This window comes from Anomaloglossus baeobatrachus, chromosome 3 (genome assembly GCF_048569485.1).
Source record: "Anomaloglossus baeobatrachus isolate aAnoBae1 chromosome 3, aAnoBae1.hap1, whole genome shotgun sequence".
In the NCBI taxonomy this organism is placed as follows: domain Eukaryota; kingdom Metazoa; phylum Chordata; class Amphibia; order Anura; family Aromobatidae; genus Anomaloglossus; species Anomaloglossus baeobatrachus.
In genome coordinates this window covers 420,109,374-420,132,853 of record NC_134355.1, presented here as the reverse complement: position 1 = coordinate 420,132,853, position 23,480 = coordinate 420,109,374, and the positions used below count along the sequence as shown (strand labels likewise).

At 44.1% G+C, this 23,480-nt stretch overlaps 1 protein-coding gene across 4 annotated transcripts in view; it reads left to right on the top strand.

Annotated features, from left to right (window-relative positions):
- The window catches only part of DLGAP2 (DLG associated protein 2), a 738,892-nt gene that overhangs the window by 549,494 nt on the left and 165,918 nt on the right, over window positions 1-23,480 (top strand). For all 4 annotated transcript variants that reach the window (XM_075340329.1, XM_075340327.1, XM_075340330.1 and 1 more), the window contains one exon: window positions 21,264-21,411. In XM_075340329.1, coding sequence (XP_075196444.1) covers window positions 21,264-21,411 — 148 coding nt within the window. The remainder of the gene's footprint in view (window positions 1-21,263; window positions 21,412-23,480) is intronic.

Below are 23,480 nucleotides of genomic sequence, written 5' to 3'. Positions count from 1 at the left end.
GCCGCCTCCCCACCCGATGCTAATTTAGGACCAGGCAGGGAGCGCAGTACCAGGGAGCGATGCACCAGGCAGCGGGGAGCACAGCACCAGGGAGCGAAGTACCGGGCAGCGGAGAGTGCAGCACCAGGGAGCGAAGCATTGGGCAGTGGGGAGCGCAACACCAGGGAGCAAAGGATCGGGCAGCAGGGAGCGCAGCACCAGGGAGTGTGTATCAGCTGATTGCTAAAAAAAGGTGGCGGCTTCTTACCACCAGGCTTTTAAACAATCATGTATCCATTTCAGCCTGTTACCCCAGATTGCTTTGTAGGGTCCAGCAGACAATTACTCACTTTTCCTATTGACTTCCATTGGATTCGCTACTCCTAACGAGTAATGACAAGGATACTTGCAGAGTAACGAGTAGCCCGAATACCGTACTACTCAGCGAGTACCGAGTAGTAACGAGTATACTCGCTCATCCCTAAGGGTGAGTAAAATGTTTTTATTTCTTTTTTTTGCAGCTGACAAATATGCCAGGAGACCCCCAGGATGGGACATACAGTTAGGTCCAGAAATATTTGGACAGTGACACAATTTTCGCGAGTTGGGCTCTGCATGCCACCACATTGGATTTGAAATGAAACCTCTACAACAGAATTCAAGTGCAGATTGTAACGTTTAATTTGAAGGTTTGAACAAAAATATCTGATAGAAATTGTAGGAATTGTACACATTTCTTTACAAACACTCCACATTTTAGGAGGTCAAAAGTAATTGGACAAATAAACCAAACCCAAACAAAATATTTTTATTTTCAATATTTTGTTGCGAATCCTTTGGAGGCAATCACTGCCTTAAGTCTGGAACCCATGGACATCACCAAACGCTGGGTTTCCTCCTTTTTAATGCTTTGCCAGGCCTTTACAGCCGCAGCCTTCAGGTCTTGCTTGTTTGTGGGTCTTTCTGTCTTAAGTCTGGATTTGAGCAAGTGAAATGCATGCTCAATTGGGTTAAGATCTGGTGATTGACTTGGCCATTGCAGAATGTTCCACTTTTTTGCACTCATGAACTCCTGGGTAGCTTTGGCTGTATGCTTGAGGTCATTGTCCATCTGTACTATGAAGCGCCGTCCGATCAACTTTGCGGCATTTGGCTGAATCTGGGCTGAAAGTATATCCCGGTACACTTCAGAATTCATCCGGCTACTCTTGTCTGCTGTTATGTCATCAAAAAACACAAGTGACCCAGTGCCATTGAAAGCCATGCATGCCCATGCCATCACGTTGCCTCCACCATGTTTTACAGAGGATGTGGTGTGCCTTGGATCATGTGCCATTCCCTTTTTTCTCCAAACTTTTTTCTTCCCATCATTCTGGTACAGGTTGATCTTTGTCTCATCTGTCCATAGAATACTTTTCCAGAACTGAGCTGGCTTCATGAGGTGTTTTTCAGCAAATTTAACTCTGGCCTGTCTATTTTTGGAATTGATGAATGGTTTGCATCTAGATGTGAACCCTTTGTATTTACTTTCATGGAGTCTTCTCTTTACTGTTGACTTAGAGACAGATACACCTACTTCACTGAGAGTGTTATGGACTTCAGTTGATGTTGTGAACGGGTTCTTCTTCACCAAAGAAAGTATGCGGCGATCATCCACCACTGTTGTCATCCGTGGACGCCCAGTCCTTTTTGAGTTCCCAAGCTCACCAGTCAATTCCTTTTTTCTCAGAATGTACCCGACTGTTGATTTTGCTACTCCAAGCATGTCTGCTATCTCTCTGATGGATTTTTTCTTTTTTTTCAGCCTCAGGATGTTCTGCTTCACCTCAATTGAGAGTTCCTTAGACCGCATGTTGTCTGGTCACAGCAACAGCTTCCAAATGCAAAACCACACACCTCTAATCAACCAGAGACCTTTTAACTACTTCATTGATTACAGGTTAACGAGGGAGACGCCTTCAGAGTTAATTGCAGCCCTTAGAGTCCCTTGTCCAATTACTTTTGGTCCCTTGAAAAAGAGGAGGCTATGCATTACAGAGCTATGATTCCTAAACCCTTTCTCCGATTTGGATGTGAAAACTCTCATATTGCAGCTGGGAGTGTGCACTTTCAGCCCATATTATATATATAATTGTATTTCTGAACATATTTTTGTAAACAGCTAAAATAACAAAACTTGTGTCACTGTCCAAATATTTCTGGACCTAACTGTATATACTGGGAAGAGGACATATTAACTAGGAGGGGCAGAAACCAGGCTGGGAACATATATACCCGCATGTGTCCAGGATGGGGATATATATATACCAGGAGGCCCCCTAGGATGGGATATAAATACTGGTAGGAGGACATATTCACCAGGAGAGGCAGAAACTAGGCTGGGTACATATATACCCGCATGTGCCCAGGAGGGATATATATATATATATATATATATATATATTTATATATATATATATATAATATATAAAGCCGAATGTGTGTGTGTGTGTGTATGTGTGTATGTCCGGGATTGGCATCTGCACCGTCGCAGCTGGAGCCACAAAATTTTGCACACTCACACGTCTGGACCCCGAGAGCGTCATAGGCTATGTTTTGAGGGGAAATTTTAACCCTGCGCTTTACAGTTATTCGCCAAAAAACCTGCCTCCATTAAAGCGAATGGAGTTGGGAGCCACAGTGCAGCCAGAACTTCAGAAGAATGCGCAGCCACTCCCTTATATGGAATGTTGTCGTGTCACAATGCAGCCAGGGAAAGAGACAGACACAGACAGGGAAAGAGGCAGACACAGACAGGGTAAGAAACAGACATAGACAGGGTAAGAGACAGACACAAAGAAACAGACACAGACAAAGAGACAGACTGACAGGGAAAGAGACAGACAGGGAAAGAGAGGGAAAGAGAGAGACAGGTTAAGAGACAGACACAGACAGGTAAAGAGACAGACACAGGGAAAGAGACAGACAGGAAAAGAGAGGGAAAGAGACAGACAGGGAAAGAGAGGGAAAGAGACAGGGAAAGAGAGGGACAGAGACAGACAGGGAAAGAAACAGACAGCAAAAGTGACAGAGATAGACAGACAGGGAAAGAGATTGAGACAGACGGAGAAAGAGACAGTCAGACAGACAGGGAAAGAGACAGACAGAGAAAGAGATAGAGAGAGACAGAGAGATATATACAGAGGGGGAGACAGACAGAGAATGGGAGAGAAACAGAGAGACAGTTACTATCCCGGGCAGCGGATATTGTGTGCAGAATAAATTTTTGTTAATACATTCTATTTTGTTAACAACAGTTATTAACCCAGGCGAAGCCGGGTAGTACAGCTAGTATATATATATATTTATACCAGTAGGCCCCCAGGATGGGACATATATACCGGGAGGAAGACATATTCACCAGGAAGGGCAGAAAACAGGCTGGGAACATATATACCCGCATGTGCCCAGGAGAGGGATAAATAATAATAATAATAATTGCAATATAAATATATATATATATATATATATATATATATATATATACACGGTACACATACACACACACACACCAGGAGACCCCCAGGATGGGACATTTATACCAGAGTGTGGCTAGGAGGGAAATATATATATATATATATACACATACATACACCAGGAGGCCCCCAGGGTGTGACATATATACCAGCAGAAAGACATGTACACCATGAGTGGCCCAGGAAGGGGTCATATATACCAGTAGGACATATATACAAGGAAAGAGACAAATAAACAAGGATGGGTACATATATACCAGGAGTGGCCCAGGAAGAGGTCATATGTACTAGGAGGAGGACATACGAGTATATACCAAGAAGGGGACATACATACCAGAATGTGCCCAGAAGGGGGATATATATACCAAGATGAGCCCAGGATGGGTCATATATACCTAAATGGGGACAAATATACAAAGAAAGACACATATATATATATATATATATATATATATATATATATCAGGAGGGGGACTATACACTGTGTGCAGAATTATTAGGCAATTGAGTATTTTGATCACATGATAATTTTTATACATGTTGTTCTACTCTAAGCTGTATAGGCTTGAGTGCCAACTACCAATTAAGTAAATCAGGTGATGTGCATCTCTGTAATGAGGAGGGGTGTGGTGTAATGACCTCAACACCCTATATAAGGTGTGCTTAAGTAGTAGGCAACTTCCTTTCCTTTAGCAAAATGGGTCAAAAAAGAGATTTGACGGGCTCTGAAAAGTCCAAAATTGTGAGATGTCTTGCAGAGGGATACAGCAGTCTTGAAATTGCCAAACTTTTGAAGCGTGATCACAGAACAATCAAGCGTTTCATGTCAAATAGCCAATAGGTTCGCAAGAAGCATGTTGGGCATAAAAGGCGCAAAATAACTGCCAATGAATTAAGAAAAATCAAGCGTGAAGCTGCCAAGATGCCATTTGACATCAGCTTGGCCATATTTCAGAGTTGCAACGTTACTGGATTATCAAAAAGCACAAGGTATGCCATACTCAGGGACATGGCCAAGGTAAGGAAGGCTGAAAAACGACTACCTTTGAACAAGAAACACAAGATAAAACGTCAAGACTGGGCCAATAAATATCTTAAGACTGATTTTTCAAAAGTTTTATGGACTGATGAAATGAGAGTGACTCTTGATGGGCCAGATGGATGGGCCAGAGGTTGCATCAGTAAAGGACAGAGCTCCACTCCGACGCCAGCAAGGTGGAGGTGGGGTACTGTGTAACAGTGTGTCCCTCCCCTGCCTGTGCTCATGGTGTAATAGTCTGTCTCTCCTTGACTGTCCTGTATGTACTACTGGTGGGGGATTGTTTGTTCTCCTCAGCATGGGACTTCTCCAATCCACAACTTGGTAAACAAGACAGATCCAGGACATCTAAAGTCCATTCATGTATCAAATGTCCAGGCAGAGTTGGACTCTTCTGCCCATCTAAGGGGCTGATTCCAGGAGAGAATAACAATGAGACCCATGTTAGGTTAGTTAGTTGGATCTTGGCTGGAGAAGGACTAGGATTTATAGCTGAGGCTGGATCCTAGAGTCTGTGTATGGGCTGTCACAGATTGGAGATCAGTGGCCACGTGGGATTGTGTTTTGTTGTTCACCCTGTTGGACTCAAGGAACTCATATAAGGACCATTGCCATATTTTCCCTGACGTTGGAATACCGGTAGGCGCCCCTGGATCTTTTCCTTTGTTGTGGACTCCTTGCAGACTTTAAGGATTTATATTTATGTTTGGTGATTTATCTTTGTGGTTCCAATAAAGCCCTTTGGATTGTTCCTTGGCCTGGCGTCCCTTACTGCTCTGTCGCATACCCCGTCACATACTGGTATAGGCTGGTATCATCAAAGATGAACTTGTGGGACCTTTTCGGGTTGAGGATGGAGTGAAGCTCAACTCCCAGAACTACTGCCAGTTTCTGGAAGACAACTTCTTCAAGCAGTGGTGCAGGAAGAAGTCGGTATCGTTCAACAAAAACATGATTTTCATGCAGGACAATGCTCCATCACATGTATCCAACTACTCCACAGCGTAGCTGGCCAGTAAAGGTCTAAAAAGATGAAAAAATAATGACATGGCCCTCTGGTTCACCTGATATGAACCCCATAGAAAATCTGTGGTCCCTCATAAAATGTAAGATCTACAGGAAGGGAAAACCGTACACCTCTCGGAACAGTGTCTGGGAGGCTGTGGTGGCTGCTGCATGCAATGATGATCGTAAACAGATCAAGCAACTGACAGAACCAATGGATCCATTCCTAGGCTGTTGAGTGTCATCATAAAGAAAGGTGGCTATATTGGTCACTAATGTTTTTCTGTTTTGTGTTTGCATGTCAGAAATGTTTATTTCTAAATTTTGTGCAGTTATATTGGTTTACCTGGTGGAAATAAACAAGTGAGATGGGAATATATTTGGTTTTTATTAAGTTGCCTAATAATTCTGAACAGTAATAGTTACCTGCACAAACAGATATCCTATATCCTTCTAAAATATCCAAATCTAAAAAAAAACCACTCCAACTTCCAAAAATACTAAAGGGAACCAAACATCAGCATTTTCCTATATAAGGTGCAGCCAGTGCAGTACTGGCACTATCAGGCACAGGCTGTACATACCATTAGTGGGCAGCTCGGATGTGTAGGCTGTGAAATTCAAGTTTCTACAGTTTGATGAAAATTCATCCCCCGCCACCTGTTCCTCCCTCCCTCTGGCTGTATGTAAATTTCTAATCTTCAGTTAGACGGCGTTGGAGTTAGCGCCTGTGCATAGCGCTCATCTCCAGCGCCGTGTTTCTGAAGCCCACAGTATTATTGTGCATGAGAGGGCGGCGCATGCGCCCTCGCTTCTTCAGATCTGTTGTGACCGTGGGAGCGCGCGCGGTCACAACAGGACTGGAGCACAGCTGATCTTACCGATTAGCTGCAGCAGACGTCTGCTACGATATCGGTAAGGCTGGTTTCACACTACGTCTTTTTAACATCCGTTGAAAACGTTTTTTTAGCGGAAGTACGGATCCAGTGCAAATGCGTTTTCATTTCAATGCATTTGCAATGGACTCGCGTCCACCTGCGTTCACCTGCGTTTGCGTGCGTTATAGTGCGGATCCGGTGACTTGCAGTTTTTTAACATGTTTCAAAAACGCTACTTGTAGCGTTTTTGAGCTGCGTCAAAATACTGCAAGTCACCGGATCCGCACTATAACGCACGCGAACGCAGGTGAACGCTGGCGTGCTGATAGACAGGATCCTGCTTTTGTACTGAGCATGCCCAGAAAGTACTGAGCATGCCCAGAACCAGTCTCGCGTGATCTGTCTCTCTCTCCTCCTCCCTCCCTCACCCTCTCTCTCTCTATCTGTCTTTCCCCCTTCCTCCCTCCCTCCCTCTCCCCCACCTGAGAGCTGCGGACACTCGTAACCAAGGTAAATATCGCGTAACCACTTCTCTTAGTTACCCGATGTTTACGTTGGTTACGCGTGCAGGCAGCCCTGCTCCTAGCAGCTGCAGACACTCGTAACCAAGATAAATATCGGGTATCCAAGGCCGATGTTTACCTTGGTTACCAGCGTCTGCAGCTGTCAGAAGCCTCCTCCCAGTCTAGTTCCCCTCACTCCCGATCACATGACTCCAATGCCCGCCCATAAACATCCAGTGCAGGATCCTGCAAAATAACATATGCGTTTGCATACGTTATTTGCTGTAAAAGCAGGATCCGTACTTCCGCTAAAAAAACGTTTTCAGCGGATGTTAAAAAGACGTAGTGTGAAACCAGCCTAAGATCAGCTGTGCTCCAGTCCTGTTGTGACCGCGCGCGCTCCCGCGGTCACAACAAATCTGAAGAAGCGAGGGCGCATGCGCCGCCCTCTCATGCACAATAATACTGTGGGCTTCAGAAACACGGCGCCGGAGATGAGCGCTATGCGCAGGCGCTAAGTCCGACGCCATGTAACTGAAGATTAGAAATTTACATACAACCAGAAGGAGGGAGGAACAGGTGGCAGGGGGCGGGAATCCACTTGCATAACCTGCCCGGACATTAGCAGCGAGGTGCGCACGTCAATCAAAAACTGGATGAATTTTCAAACTGTAGAAACTTGAATTTCACAGCCTACACATCCGAGCTGCCCACTAATGGTATGTACAGCCTGTGCCTGATAGTGCCAGTACTACACTGGCTGCACCTTATATAGGAAAATGCTGATGTTTGGTTCCCCTTAAGCTTTGAAATTTATGAGTCTTTTGGGTTGATTGAGAACATAGTTGTTGATCAATAATAAAAAAAAAACTTTAAAATACAACTTGCCTAATAAATCTGCACACAGTGCGTACATATATATATATATATATATATACACAGTACAGACCAAAGTTTGGACACACCTTCTCATTCAAAGAATTTTCTTTATTTTCATGACTCTGAAAATTGTAGATTCACATTGAAGGCATAAAAACTATGAATTAACACATGTGGAATGAAATACTTAAAAAAGTGTGAAACTGTCATGATTGACTCCTGGCTCAGCTGGAGCTGAGCCTTTTTTTTAGTTTCACTTCTGATGCAATTCACGTTAGGGGTTAATCCTTTCTGCCTTGTTCTGGAGGTCAGGCTGCTTTATTAGGGCACTGTTTCTCTTGGACTTCGCCAGTGATACTTCTGGCTCTGCTGTGTTCTGCTCTTGAGTGACCTGTTGTCTGCCCTTCCCCCTCCTGACCTCCGTGTTCACCTGACCTGTTAACCTCCTCTGTTGTCTGTTTCCATCAGTGTCTCTCCAGCTGTCTCCCTGTTCGTTCCTTATCTGTTTACCTTTATTCTGTCTTGTCCTCCCACTCCCCCTCGCTTCTAGGCTCTGATTTCCCGGCTACTGACTATTTGCTTACCTCTGACTACGTTTAGACTTTGCCCTTGTGTACTTACAAGACCTCATGTTGTGACACGGCTTTCTGACGATTCTACTGCCATCTGGTGGGCTTGACTAGTATTACCTCTGCTAGGGAATTCCCTGCTCATACGTTTCCTCCACTTTTACGCCCCCTAGTGGTTTACCAGCTAACTACCTTCTCAGATAGTTTCAGGAATCCTCTCAGTCCCACATTACTGCGCTGTACTGCTATTGTACATCTTAGAGTACAGCGTGACAGAAACAACTGAAAATATGTCTTATATTCTAGGTTCTTCAAAGTAGCCACCTTTTGCTTTGATTACTGCTTTGCACACACTTGGCATTCTCTTGATTAGCTTCAAGAGGTAGTCACCGGAAATGGTCTTCACTTCACAGGTGTGCCCTGTCAGGTTTAGTAAGTGGGATTTCTTGCCTTATAAATGGGTTTGGGACCATCAGTTGTGTTGTGCAGAAGTCTGGTGGATACACAGCTGATACTCCTACTGAATAGACTGTTAGAATTTGTATTATGGCAAGAAGAAAGCAGCTAAGTAAAGGAAAACGAGTGTCCATCATTACTTTAAGAAATGAAGGTCATTCAGTCTGAAAAATTGGGAAAACTTTGAAAGTGTCCACAAGTGCAGTGGCAAAAACCATCAAACGCTAAAAAGAAACTGGCTCACATGAGGACCGCCCCAGGAAAGGAAGACCAAGAGTCACCTCTGCTGCTGAGGATAAGTTTATCCGAGTCAGCAGCCTCAGAAATCGCAGGTTAACTGTTTAACTCAGTCAGCAGCAACAGAACATGTGCCGGGATACCACAAAAGAACAACCAGGCTTCACCATTATTTATATCAAAAAGTTTGTCTGATTTCCCAGAACAGATTTTAAAGGATGTCACAACTTGTGTAGTCAAACCAATGTGAGGAGAAGGCATCTATCCCTACCAGACCTGGCACATCTTCTAACAACTGTGCAAAACATTGTTTTCATCCTTTCATACATATTACTAACTGAACCTCAGTGCTGCATACCCCTATGATGCCCCTGTGTCATGCCTAAGGGATTCCATCCATCAACCCTGTGCTGTGTGATCGGCTTCCTTCTCCACTGAACAACAGCAGGTTCAGTCTCTCTCCGAATTATAATTATCTCTTACGTTTTGTTTCATTCTTTTTGGTCAGCAGGTGTTTCCAATTATTATTTAGTCTATCTTATCACATTGCGGGAGCGGCTAGTTATACCTTCATCTTCCTGGTTTTCACTGCTGCTCATTGCTAAGGATTTGTTGCCTGCAGACGGAGAGACTAGTTTTAAATATTTTCTTAGTTGTCTCACTTGTCTACCTACATCTTTATTTCCTCTATTCCTCTATATTAAAATTGTAGCAGGTGAATCTTTCTTGGTGCAATTATTTCCCTTTTTTCCCACTTATGCACATTTTTATGTTTCCACTCCCTGGGATCTCTCCTCTCTCTGCATGCTTTACGTAGTTAGGATACGCTTAAACGAGCGTATGACTTGGACGAGTGCAATGTGAGAAAATCTCGCATTGCACTTGGACCATTGTTATTCAATGAGGGAGAGCAGATGCTCACCTTTTTCCTCATTCAGATTCTGGATGAGAGAAAAGTCGCAGCATGCTGTGATTGTCAGCAAGAGACAAGTCACTCACACCGATACAAGTCTATCGGTGTGAGTGAAACATGAGACTGCTCTCGTATGACATCCGAGTACAGTGCAATAATCGCATCAGCTGAAAATGGAAGAGATGGGGAGATTAATCGCAATCACAGCGGATCACAGTTGCATGACACTGGGCTCACGTTGCCAGCACAGCAGGAACACTAGCATCGGATGCCATATGATTGTGTGACTCCAGCGTTGGGGTTATAGTGCTCTGCTATTTCCCTCTGGTTCCTTGGGAGGTTTGTGAAAGGCTTGATGGCTTCTCGGGCAGTAAGGTCTGAGTTGTGTTCTTTTAGTGTTCCAGCTAAGTTTATCCTAGCCTGTACCTGTACCTGTACCGTCCCACAAGTGCAAAGATATTTGCAGCACGTATGCCTGCATTGCACACTCAAACTCATTGTTACTAAGCCATTATACTAGCAAACACTCAGTGAACCTAGTGGCATCCTAAACGTGGCTATTGGACTTCTGTATAGTCACACTAGTGCAATGATATTTGCAGCACGTCTGCCTGCATTGCACACTCAAACTCATTATAACTAAGCCATTATACTAGCAAACACTGAGTGTACCTAGTGTCATCCTAAACGTGGCTATTGGACTTCTGTATAGTCCCAGTAGTGCAAAGATATTTGCAGCACCTCTGCCTGCATTGCACACTCCAACTCATTATAACTAAGCCATTATACTAGCAAACACTCAGTGAACCTAGTGGCATCCTAAACGTGGCTATTGGACTTCTGTATAGTCCCACTAGTGCAAAGATATTTGCAGCACGTCTGCCTGCATTGCACACTCAAACTCATTGTTACTAAGCCATTATACTAGCAAACACTCAGTGAACCTAGTGGCATCCTAATCGTGGTTATTGGACTTCTGTATAGTCCCACTAGTGCAAAGATATTTGCAGCACGTCTGCCTGCATTGCACACTCAAACTCATTGTTACTAAGCCATTATACTAGCAAACACTCAGTGAACCTAGTGGCATCCTAAACGTGGCTATTGGACTTCTGTATAGTCCCACTAGTGCAAAGATATTTGCAGCACGTCTGCCTGCATTGCACACTCAAACTCATTGTTACTAAGCCATTATACTAGCAAACACTCAGTGAACCTAGTGGCATCCTAAACGTGGCTGTTGGACTTCTGTATCGTCCCACTAGTGCAAAGATATTTGCAGCACGTCTGCCTGCATTGCACACTCAAACTCATTGTTACTAAGCCATTATACTAGCAAACACTCAGTGAACCTAGTGGCATCCTAAACGTGGCTATTGGACTTCTGTATAGTCCCACTAGTGCAAAGATATTTGCAGCACCTCTGCCTGCATTGCACACTCAAACTCATTGTTACTTACTAAGACATTATAATACCAAAACTTGAGTAAACTTAGTGGCATACAAGAAGTGGCTGTTGTATTCCATTAGTGCCCCACTGGTGCCAAGCTATTTCTAGCACCTGTGCAGGACACCCTCCTGGTCTGTTTTTAATAAGCTATAATGATAGCAAAAAATACTGCCATTTAGTGGCATCATAGAACTGGCTGTTGTATTCCATTAGTGCCCCACTGGTGCCAAGCTATTTCTAGCACCTGTGCAGGACACCCTCCTGCTCTGTTTTTAATAAGCTATAATGATAGCAAAAAATACTGCCATTTAGTGGCATCATAGAACTGGCTGTTGGACTTCTTTATTGTGCCACTTGTGCCAAGCAATCTCAAGCACCGCTGCATTCTACCCTCATGCACATTTAGCTATGCTAATTTTATAGCAAACTCAGGGAATTCCTTGCTGCATTTGATCATTAGGAGGGATAGAAAGTGAGGCTTCTTTTACTGTCCTGGTACCCACAGAACACGGCCCCTGTACCCATCTGTCCACTTTTGCCACGCTATTTAATTTGCCCAAAGAGCTGACTCTTTTTCTGCCATCCTAAAATTGTCTGGAATACTAAGTTAGTGTTCCTTTGCTGCCAAGCAAGGTACAACACACGTGCATTCTACACTCCTTTCCATTTCTGGAATGCAATTATTAACTGCAGGTAGTCCAGCCAATCTGTGACGAAGGTGCAGGCGTGGATATAATGTAGCCTGCATCCAATGATGGTTCTCTCAATGTCTGACAGCTCAACAATACCTTCTGTTTCCACTTCCAAAACAAGTGATGACCTGCCAATCACACTCCCTGTTGCGGGTAAAGGAGTGGAAGTTCAGTGTGAAAAACCATGTGTGACTGCTGTCTCCACAGTCACAGAGGATGAAGAGCACGCAGATGCACTTGATGGGGCAGGCGGTGGTTGCACAGGCACGCTAGGCCGCATTGTAGCACAGTGAAATTCACATTGCGACTTATGCTTCATTTTAAGTCGTGTACAGGGTGGGCTCCCCAGTATGCAGCAAAACCAGGCAACAGGAAAAGGACTCTAGGCAGTTGGGTTGATAAATGATTGTTTAACTTTACCAAAACAAACAATAAGAACCATGCATACAATTTAAATAATTGAACAATCTATTCTGTTGCCTACTACCTGCTAATCCCTCTGCGTAGCAGTAATTGTGTGTTTGTGCGTGTGTGTGTGTGTGTGTGTGTGTTTGAACACGACTTACCAGTGGCGCATCACAAGAGCTTCCAAGTTATCTACCTAAACATAGTCAAAACACATTACCCCCCCTGAATACCCTTGTTAGCTGAAGCCTCACAGATAATACAGATGATAACAGTGTGAATGCAAACCACACAGCTCTGCAACACAGTCATGGAAATCTTGAAAAGCAACAGTGAATGCAAACATGTGTTGCTGTCCCTCTATGATTTAAACTGTACGTGACAATTTGACAGTGCAGAGGCAGCAAGTTTTATTGTCTATATAGTCGGCCTACCCAGAACAGATATGTGTTTTGCTAATAAACAAAGTGTTGCGTGCCCGCATTATTGTCTGGGCACAGCCTACCGTACCCGGGTACTCTGATGTCCAGTTTCCAGAAATACAGACTTTACGCTCCTCTCACGGTAAACAGTATAGACAGCACTGTAAGAATGTTGGTCTGTGGCACAGGATGCTGCTCACTGGCATTACGGGGCTCATCATCAAAGTACAACATGACTCCCCTCACAATTGAACGAAGTGTTTCCGCGGTGGCTCCTTGCTGTAACACACACCTTTAGCTTTTCCTTCTGTTCATAGACAGCATCTCCAAGTCCACACCCAAAGAGCAATTTCTCCTCCACATCTAAGTGTGGAGAGGCAGCTAGTGCGCATGCGTGTGCCGATTTACCCCAGCCGCAGCCTAACTACAGTGTTTCGCCTAGTGAGTATGCTCAGCCTGACTGTGCCATTGCTGAGGCTAAGTCTTCATTTCAGGATACAGCGCATGCTCCCACACTTAGTGCGAAAAGCCTCTTTGCACAGGTACTTGCACTCCGTGCCGGGTCTAGATCCTGTGTTGTGCCTAGACACCATAAAGCTGATAGTCTTTTTTCAGACACTGTATTTCATGCTACTGAGCATGCTCAGGCACTTACTGCATCAGAGACTATGTCCGGTAATGAACTCTTTGGCCCTGCCCCTGATGTGGGGGTCCCATATAAACCACAGGGCATCAGGTGTCCTGACGATGTGGCCAGGCCACACCCAAATGGCTTGCAGAGGCCCGCCCCTATGACTTGTCACCGCATTATTGATGGTCAGACGATGACTGGTGAGGTGTTTGGGTCATGGCAGCCATGAGGTCATCATTGAAGTTGCGGTTCCAAATAGGACGCTAGTTATGCCACTCATGACGTGTCACTCTGCTTTTGTCTCCAGGAGGTGCATTGTGGTTCACCCTGTTTTGGGACGGACCCAGGTTATAAAATGGGCTGGAGCCAACAAGGAGGTGCGCAGTCTTCCATTATGCTCCAAAAGAGTACACCTCCATGTGTTGAACCCATTGCGGCTTTAGGCCAGAGATAGGCAGGGATAGGGTGTCGATGCAGGCCACCACCACAGTTGGTAACGCAGAACGGTTAAGACCAGCTCCTGTCCTACCAGTCCTGCTTGTGCAGCCCAGTGGCAATAACAGGCCTGCTGCTGCTGATGCACCTGCTGTCCACAGGTGTGGCCCCTACGCACACGGTCAGCGTACTCAATGGCCCCTGTGTTGTTAACAGGGAGTTGCTGGGCTGGGTGGGCCTGTGGACCCTGTGACGCTAACAGGGCTCCCAGTCTCCAGATCCGAATGGCGTCTAACTCGGTTCAGGCTACTATTAGTTTCATAGCTACACAGCTCTGTATCCTCCACCAAACCTTCCAGTTGCCAACCTCTCCTTTTCCATTTGGGAGCACGGTGGACACTGACTGCTGATGGGGATATATACCTTTCTCTTTCTTTTCTTAATAATTTTCGGTATATAGCGGTAACATAGTATATACCACCTTATACAAATCTGCCAGTCCCACTGTAACAGATGGTGTTTCTTCAGCAAATGTTACTGTTGCTTAACCACCAAATCCACGGACAAAAACTTTTTTCCCCTTTCCAACACACCTGTTCCCCTTTCCACCAGCATCTGTCCTTTTTCAACTCATTTTGGTATATGAACAAAAGTGCAACTCTGCAGGGACACCGTACTCAATGCCTTCTCAGCACAGCAGCCAGCCCTCGGTCCCTCAGATGTGGACAAGTAAAAGACCATTTCCTCCTATCCATGACAAAGCGTTGGGATTCACTCTGTGCAGCACTGGTGTTTAGTGGAAAAGCAGATCTAAGATTGCGTACCACCTTCTGCAGATACTCCTGTATACGTGCGTCCATTTCTATGGCAGGAATTATTTTGCCAAATTTTGTCTTGTACCGGGGATCTAACAGTGTGGCAACCCAGTAGTCAGGATTACTTTGAATTCGTACAATCCGAGGGTCATGTTGTAGGTAGTGCAGAAAGAAGGCGCTCATGTGTCTTGTGCATCCAGGAGGACCAAGTCCTTGGTGTGTTGGTGGCAGAGAGGTGAGAATTTTGCCTCCTTCCTCTGCCCTCTCCCCACAACCTCGCACAACCGAAATGTGAGCAAGCTCTCACTCATCTGCTGAGACTTCCATGCCCATCGCCAGTTCGTCCTCCATTTCTTCATGGGCTCCTGCACCTTCCTCAACACTTTTTGCTGATACTATGCGCCCTTGTTAATCCCTCTCCCTCACCATGACTGCCGCCTAGGTGCCGCTGACCATCTGGACCTCGTAGATCTTGTTATCCCTTCCGCATATGACTCCTCCTGTACTTCCTCCCCTTCCTCTTGTCCCAACACCTGACTCCGAATAATAATTACAGTGTGCTCCATCATGTAGATGACCAGAATTGTCACGCTGAGAATGGCATCGCCAGTGCAAAACATCTTCGTCGACATTTGTAAACTGTCTAGAAGGGTGCATAGGTCCTTGATCTGACACCACTCCAGCAGCGTGATCTGCACCACCTCTGGATCAAGTTATCCCAGGCTATATGTCATAACGTATTGCAGCAGGGTTCGGCGGTGCTGCCACAAACACTGCAACATGTGCAGATTCAAATTCCTGCGTGTCGGCACATCGCATTTCAGGTGTTTAACCACCAGCCCTAAAGACTTCTGTAGCGACGAAAGTTGTTGAGCTGCTGTGTGCGCACGATGGAAGTGAGCACATAGCGAGCGTGCCCGCTGCACAAGGCCATGTAGGCCGGGATGGTGTTTTAAAAATTGCTGGAGAATTAGGTTCAACACGTGAGCCATACAAGGCACGTGTGTCACATTGCCCTGACGATGGCCCGCAGCCAGGTTTGCATCATTGCCGCACACGGCTGTTAAGTCACCAACGGAGTACGCTCCGTCAATTTGTGCTCCGGTTGCCAGGTGACAACGTGTTCCTTTCATGCATAGTGCTGATGATGAGAGAGGAGTCGATGCCAGCGGCGCAGGTGGACGCAGGTTATGCTCACCCACTGGGCTGCATTACCTTGACAGATGCAGAATCTCTGGCTGAATGTAGCTGGTGGGTATCTCACAGATGAAGTACCATCATTCAGCTACAACCAATGGGAAGACACCACACCCTTTTTTATGCCCATCCTGTCTGCAGACCACTGCCAGACATAGCTATGAACCTCTGGTTACTTTTACCCCCAGTTCAGTTTTATGATTTTGTGTGCTTGTTACCTGACTACTTTTCCTGCTTGCTGTTTATGTACCTTGTTGGCCGATCCGCATTTCACCTCTGCTTGTTTTCTGATTAAGTCCTGGCCGTCCCATTCTGTTCCTGTTCCTCAATTAATGTTTTGACCCTGCCTGACTACTATTCTCTGGAACTGCAGCCTTCCACAGGTATTGATCAACTTGGGCCCTGTGTAATTCCTAATCCCTGTATAGGGGTTAAAGGGTTTCAGGGTTCTAGGGGTTCTGCTTGGTGAGTGGCTTCCCTCTAGCCTATCATTTACAGCCCATCTGAGTGTGTGGATCAAGGAAGGCATTACACCGTGCTCTCTGCAGAAGGCCATGTGGGCCAGGATAGTGCTTTAAAAATTTCTGGACAACCAGGTTCAACACGTGAGCCACACAAGGCACGTGTGTCACATTGTCACAGCGAAGGGCCGCACCCTTGTTTGCATCATTGTCGCACCCAGCCTTCTCTGGCTGCTGGTTGAGTGGAGACAACCATTGATGAAACTCGGTCTCCAGAGCTAACCGTCCACAACTTCTCAGTGGTGTGACTCACATTTCCCATACATTTCAAAGTAAACCTTTGACCGCCTGATGGCATTGAGCTCTGCTGCCAGCATAGTAAGGAGGTGTGTGGTATTCCTTGTGCGCAGTTACAAGGAAGGGTGGCCTGACCACACAGGATTTGGGCCAAGGTGGAGGACCCACACGAGGTTGAAGGGGAAGAAGCAGTGTATTAACTTCTACATACAGAAGAAGGATTGACACAACTCGTGGGGACGGCAAGACTTGTACAGCAGACCCTTCTCCATCTCTCCCCACAGTAACCCATTGCCCAGTCAGCGACATGTAACGCCCCTGTCCATGCTTACTGGGCCAATTATCTGTGGTGAAATGCACCCTGTCACACAGAGTTTCTCAAGGAATCAGTGATGTTTAGTGTGACATGCTGGTGTAGCGCGTGCACGCCTTTGTTGGAGAAGGAGTGGCGCCTGGGCATCGGCTCTTGGGGCACTGCGATGGGCATAAGGTCTCGAAAATCCTCGGTTAAAAAGGTTGGAAAGGCAGCATTTTGGTAGCCAACAGTTTGCAGATGCTGAAAGTCAAACTCCAAGCCATGTCATGCCCTTCTAAAAGCATGTAAAACACAGCGAGGGGACTCCAACCACAGTCTCCCTCGTTTCCACTAACTGGGCCACACACACCCCACTTGACTGGCATCAGTTGACCCCCCCTTTTGAAAAAGAAAAAAATGCTTTGCATGAAGCACTCTCAAAAATACGCGTGCCTTTCCCGTCCCCTGGCTGACCCAGGGGAAGAAAAGTCCTCTGAGAGCCATGACTTGTTCATCTTGGTTCTTTTTTCAAAAGCGAGGGGACTCCAACCACAGTCTCCCTTGTTTCCACTAATTGGGCCATACACACTCCACTTGACTGGCATCACTTGATCCCCCTTTTCAAAATGAAACAGATGCTTTGCATGAAGCACTCTCAAAAATACGCGTGCCTTTCCCGTCCCCTGGCTGACCCAGGGGAAGAAAAGTCCTCTGAGAGCCATGACTTGTTCATCTTGGTTCTTTTAGAAACACAGCGAGGGGACTCCAACCACAGTCTCCCTCGTTGCCACTAATTGGGCCACACACACCCCACTTGACTGGCATCAGTTGACCCCCCCTTTTCAAAATGAAACAGATGCTTTGCATGAAGCACTCTCAAAAATACGCGTGCCTTTCCCGTCCCCTGGCTGACCCAGGGGAAGAAAAGTCCTCTGAGAGCCATGACTTGTTCATCTTGGTTCTTTTTGCAAAAGCGAGGGGACTCCAACCACAGTCTCCCTTGTTTCCACTAATTGGGCCATACACACCCCACTTGACTGGCATCACTTGAACCCCCTTTTCAAAATGAAACAGATGCTTTGCATGAAGCACTCTCAAAAATACGCGTGCCTTTCCCGTCCCCTGGCTGACCCAGGGGAAGAAAAGTCCTCTGAGAGCCATGTCCACATTGTCAGTGGACAGACACGTGTGCTTATTTGCCAGCAGACCCCCAGCAGCACTGAAGACAGGTTCCAAGAGAACGCTGGCTGCAGGACACGACAAGATCCCCAAGGCGTACGTGTCGAGCTCAGACAATTTATCCAGATTGGAAGCCTAAAATGAGCAGGGCTCAAGTTGCACAGTAATGGCATCGATGTTTCCTTGCATATACTCATATATCTGTGTCTCCTCCTCTTTTTCCTTGTCCAGCTCTTTTGTTTTCACATGAGTATATGTCCTTGTCACTTTCCCATGTGTTTGTGTTGTGTTGTGAGTTGTTTGTCACCTTTTGGACACCTTTGAGGGTGTTTTCTAGGTGTTTTTATGTGTTTGTGATTGCCTGCCATTGTTTCCTATGCAGTTCGAGTTCGCTTCGTCGAACATTCGACGAACCGAACTCGAACGGGAGCTCCATTCGGCGAACCGACCTCGAGCCGAACCGCGACCGGTTTGCTCATCTCTAGTCAAAACACAGCTTCTACAAATCAGAAATTCTGTATACATCTGTTTTTTTTGTTTCTTTACAGCTGTCTTTGAGAACTAAATCTGGTTTTATGGTTATTTCTGCATTTTTAGATTCAGGCTCTGCCTTGGATCTTATTACCAATGACTTTGCTAAAAACTTTGGTCACAATGTCTCTACTCTCGGTCATCCCATCCAAGTGTCAGCAATTGATAATTACCCCCCTGCTCAAAGCCATGTAACTTCCACAGTCAAGAAGATATGCATGAAAGTGGGAGTATTACATTCAGAACACATTTCTTTCATGGTTTTTCTCTTATTATGCCCTGGTTGGTTAAGCACAGTCCTACTATTAATTGGGAGACACGTTAGATTAAGTTTTGGGGCAACTTTTTTTTTTAGTTTTTTATCCAGACCCTTGGCTTCTGTGAGATCTCACCTTCCAAATTAATTCAGGACTTTGAAGATGTATTTTCTGAGACTAAATGTTAATTTCTTACTCCATATAGGACGTATGATCGCGTAATCTAATTCATACCAGGTGCGGAAAATGCCAAAAAGATGCAAAAAGAGTTGTTTAACCCCTTTCTTCCTGTGAGAGATACTTTGAAGGAGAATGTTCAAAAAACGTCTTGCCAAGGGGCATACGTATATCGCTGTCCACCTCTCCGGTCGCTGTGGGTTTTTGTTTGATTAAAAAAAAGATCGAGGGTGGCGTCCATGCTTAGATTTTAAAGAGATAAATAAGATCACGGTCTGTAATCCTTGTCCTTTGTCCCTTATAACTGACCTGTTTAATCAGCTGACTGGAGCCAAATGGGTTTCTAAACTTGACCTGAGAGGGGCGTATAATTTCAGACATGTTTAGGAGGGAGACGAATGGAAATCCGCCTTCAATACCATTGAGGGTCACTTTGACAATTTGGTAATGCTGATTGGGTTGACCAATGATCTGGCAATTTTTTAAAACAACATTTTGTGCTCTCTGGTTGGTAGATTTGTGGTGATATATTTGGATGACATATTGATTTACTCATGGTCTCATGAGGAGCATAATGAGAATGTTTGACAGGTTCTTCAAATTCTTTATGGCAATCACTTATTTGCCAAACTGGAGAAATGTCAACTTGAGGGTCAACAGGTACATTTTTTAGGTAATTTAATTTCTGCATCGGAGTTTCAGATTGATCCGTTAAAGTACAGCCCGTCCTTGATTGAGCGCAACTCATTAACCTTAAAACGTTGCAAAGATTCTTGGGCTTTACAAATTTTTATTGAAAGTGCCTTAAGAACTTCTCAGTCATAGTTAAGCCTCTTACTGATATGACCAAGAAGAGTGCTGACTTTTCTTACTGGTCTACTGAGGCTATAAATATCTTTGCTGTCCTCAAGACAACTTTCTCTAAGACTCCAATCCTCAGTCAACCTGAAGTTGACCTGCCTTTTGTGGTCGAGGTAGACGCATCTTCTGTGTGCTAGAGAACTCATGAAGGGTCACATTTTAACACGGCACACCTCACTCTGAGAGTGTTACTCTCAAGAACCCTTTTTAGCACTTATCTACAAACTTCCCCTTTATGAGCCCTCTCCCACTTTGGATGTAATTAAGGTGAATTATATAATTATTTGGCACAGGGGTTATTTTGGTACTTACCTTATAAAGGTTTTTTTTGTGGTTCTGTTAGGTGTAGTGTCATTACTGTAAGGGTCTAATAAGTACAGTTGATGTCACCACCCAACATTCTGCTGTAGCACCCCTATACCCATGAATCTGTACCTAGGAAAACAGACTTAAACCAATGTGAGATCATTCCATTCGCTGCTGTCCCATTCTTTGTGTATTTGACTGCTGGAGATAACTGATCTATTGCATTTGCTTGTCTTAACAGTATCGGTAAAATAGAATTTGCCTTGAAATGTTTATAAAGTCTTTTTGTCAAAAAATATTCTTTATTTAAATAACTCTGCAGCAAACAGAAGTAATTCTATGTAACTATGTGACTATTCTAATGCATTGTTTCCCTAACTGAAATGGCCATTTTGTGATACCTGTCAGCAAAATCTGTTAAAATAAATATGTATAAAACCAAAATAAATGACATCAGCAATTGCATTAATATATATAGCTGTTATGTGGAGCTAATTCTCTACAGTGTTTCCTAGCTAAGCTCTTCATTCCTTTTTTGTAGAATTTATTTCTATTTGTTTGGTGCCTCATATTTCAGCCGTGGTTCTCACTATATCCATTCAGCCCAATCCACCTTTATACCACACATTGGTCAAGCTAGTTCCTTGCTCCCCTTGGGTGTTTTGTATGGCTGTATATCTTGATCTCTTTTTGTACTTCTTCATTCCTTGTATATTACCCATTGCAGGCAATGTATCTTATATTCTTTAATAATAAAGAACATTGTTTGTATGACTGTTTTACTAAATTCTTATAAATGTAATTTTAGATATAAAATATGTGTCTTGTGTGCATAACCTTGTACAAGTTTTCACCACTTTTCTCTTTCATGTTGTGTAGCCAGAGCTACCTACAAGCAGCAAGTGAAATGATCGCAAGTCAAGTTCTGGACCCTTCAGGGAATTATAACTCTCCAAAGTTTCGTTCAAGGAACCAGAGCTACATGAGGGCGGTCAGCACGCTTAGCCAAGCCAGCTGCGTCAGTCAGGTTAGAGAACCTTTCTTTTTTTTCAACAATTCTTTAACAATAGAGTTTGGATAAAAAGATTTGTAGGATCCCAGTCCAACTACCAAAGTGGTAGTCTGTGGTCAATAGCCCAAAGGCCTGGGAACTTCCTCTTGCCTGACCAGGTAGTAGGAGATTTGCAGAACTCTGGTCTAGCGTCTGTCATCTACCGACATGTCCATTAGTCCAGGATCCTCCAAATGTTTTTACTCAACTCTATTTGGTTATGATGACCTACTATGACTTCCTCAAACTAAATTACAGCGTCTACATTTCTCCTCTTTTCTTAACAACAAACCTTGAGCATAATGGATCATGAAGTTATTCACCATGTACTATATGAAAAGTAATTCTTTCTCATATTGTAGCTGGACAGAAATATTACTACAAATCCTTTAACTAATGGAAGTGCATAAGATACTGACTATAAGTGCGAGTGTGTAGAGTTTATGAATATGCTGACACTAGTCCCTAAGGTTGACATGGTTGTGTACATGTACAGATGTGTCCACCTTTAACTTTTCTTGAATTCTACAATTTGTCATGATGCCAATTAAATCCATTCTAGTACCATTCAGTAAAAAAAAAAAAAAAAAAAAAAAGTTAAAAAATTTGTTTTTGTAAATGTAAGAATCCATGGGGGGATGGCATTCCTCAGCGGCATCCTTGATTTTTATCCACTGAGTATATTAATGTATACAGTTTTTTAAAATAGGGACCTATTGGATGGCATCTGCCAAATCCTTTGTAGGATATACATTCGCGGCATGGAGTTTGGAGCATGTCAAGGTTAGAAGAGAGTTAAGGAAGAACGCATTTGTACATACATTATAAGTAACCAGATAGCTGGTTCCTGTTGCCCCAACCACGGACAGCCTAAATCAGACAATGGCTGTAATATTGCAGTTGTCTTTGTTTTACTCTAAAAATATGTGGCAATTCAGAGAACACATACTTTGAAAAGCTGTCAGGGACTTGGAAGACTAGTCTGAAAGTAGTGGCCAGTGTCTTTTCCCTGCCCTGCTCCTATAGACCTGCTCCCCTATGTGTGTGTTTAAAGTGAGGTCTCTCAGCCAAGAGGAGCAATGTGGGGTGAAGCCACAGAAGTACTGCCTCCTAAACTAGTCATCCTAGCATCCCCATACAGCTATAGTAATGAGTAGTAAATCATACACAGCTACAACAACGGAATCAATCTCTGATTCATGCTGCTGTAGTTTGGACTGCTTGAATCAGCTGTCAGGCTTCCATCAAAGAGTATTTATGTCAAGCAGCTCATAAACCACCACTCCAGCGTTTCTTCTTCTTTCAGTACCAGAATGGTATCACTAATGTACGTTCTTGCCCCTAGTAATAAACCTACAAGTTGCCATCTTTTTCTGTTCTCGGCGCGGCTCCAGTTGTGTTCTGTTGTTTGTGATATGCCGGATCACTCTGGTGTTTGTAGGTCGAGCCAGAGGTCACTTTTCAATGTAAGTCAATAAAAGCCAGAACAACTATAAATAATAGTAATATTGAGGCAAATATTAATATTCTATCTGCGCAAAAAAGTACACCTAGGGAGATTTTAAATTTTATAATAGTCAGAAAATAGCCAACACTTTAAAATAATTCCTTATTCTGTAGTTACACAGTTTATATCTAAAAATGATACTAGGTCCAAGAAATCAGTAGATTACTACTTATGTATAGAAACCTTCTTTACATGCCATAAATAAATACTTACACAAAAACCATTAGTTCACTGAGGAGAACACTTATTTGTCAGATAAATATGTCCCAACTAGACTTGCACTTAGCCAACTCTTTACAATTAATTAATAAAATCTAAATGTCTCTCCGTCCAGTAGCTAACCAATAGATATAAAAATAAAATAATAAAAAGAAGTCCGATGATGGTACTCTGCGGTCTGACCACAAAGTACCACCATCGGACTTATTTTTATTTTTATTTGATTAGCCATTTGTAGATTACTGAGCAAAATTTTGCTCATGGAACTAGTGGTATGTCTGTACCAATAAAATATATATATATACAGTCATGGCCAAAG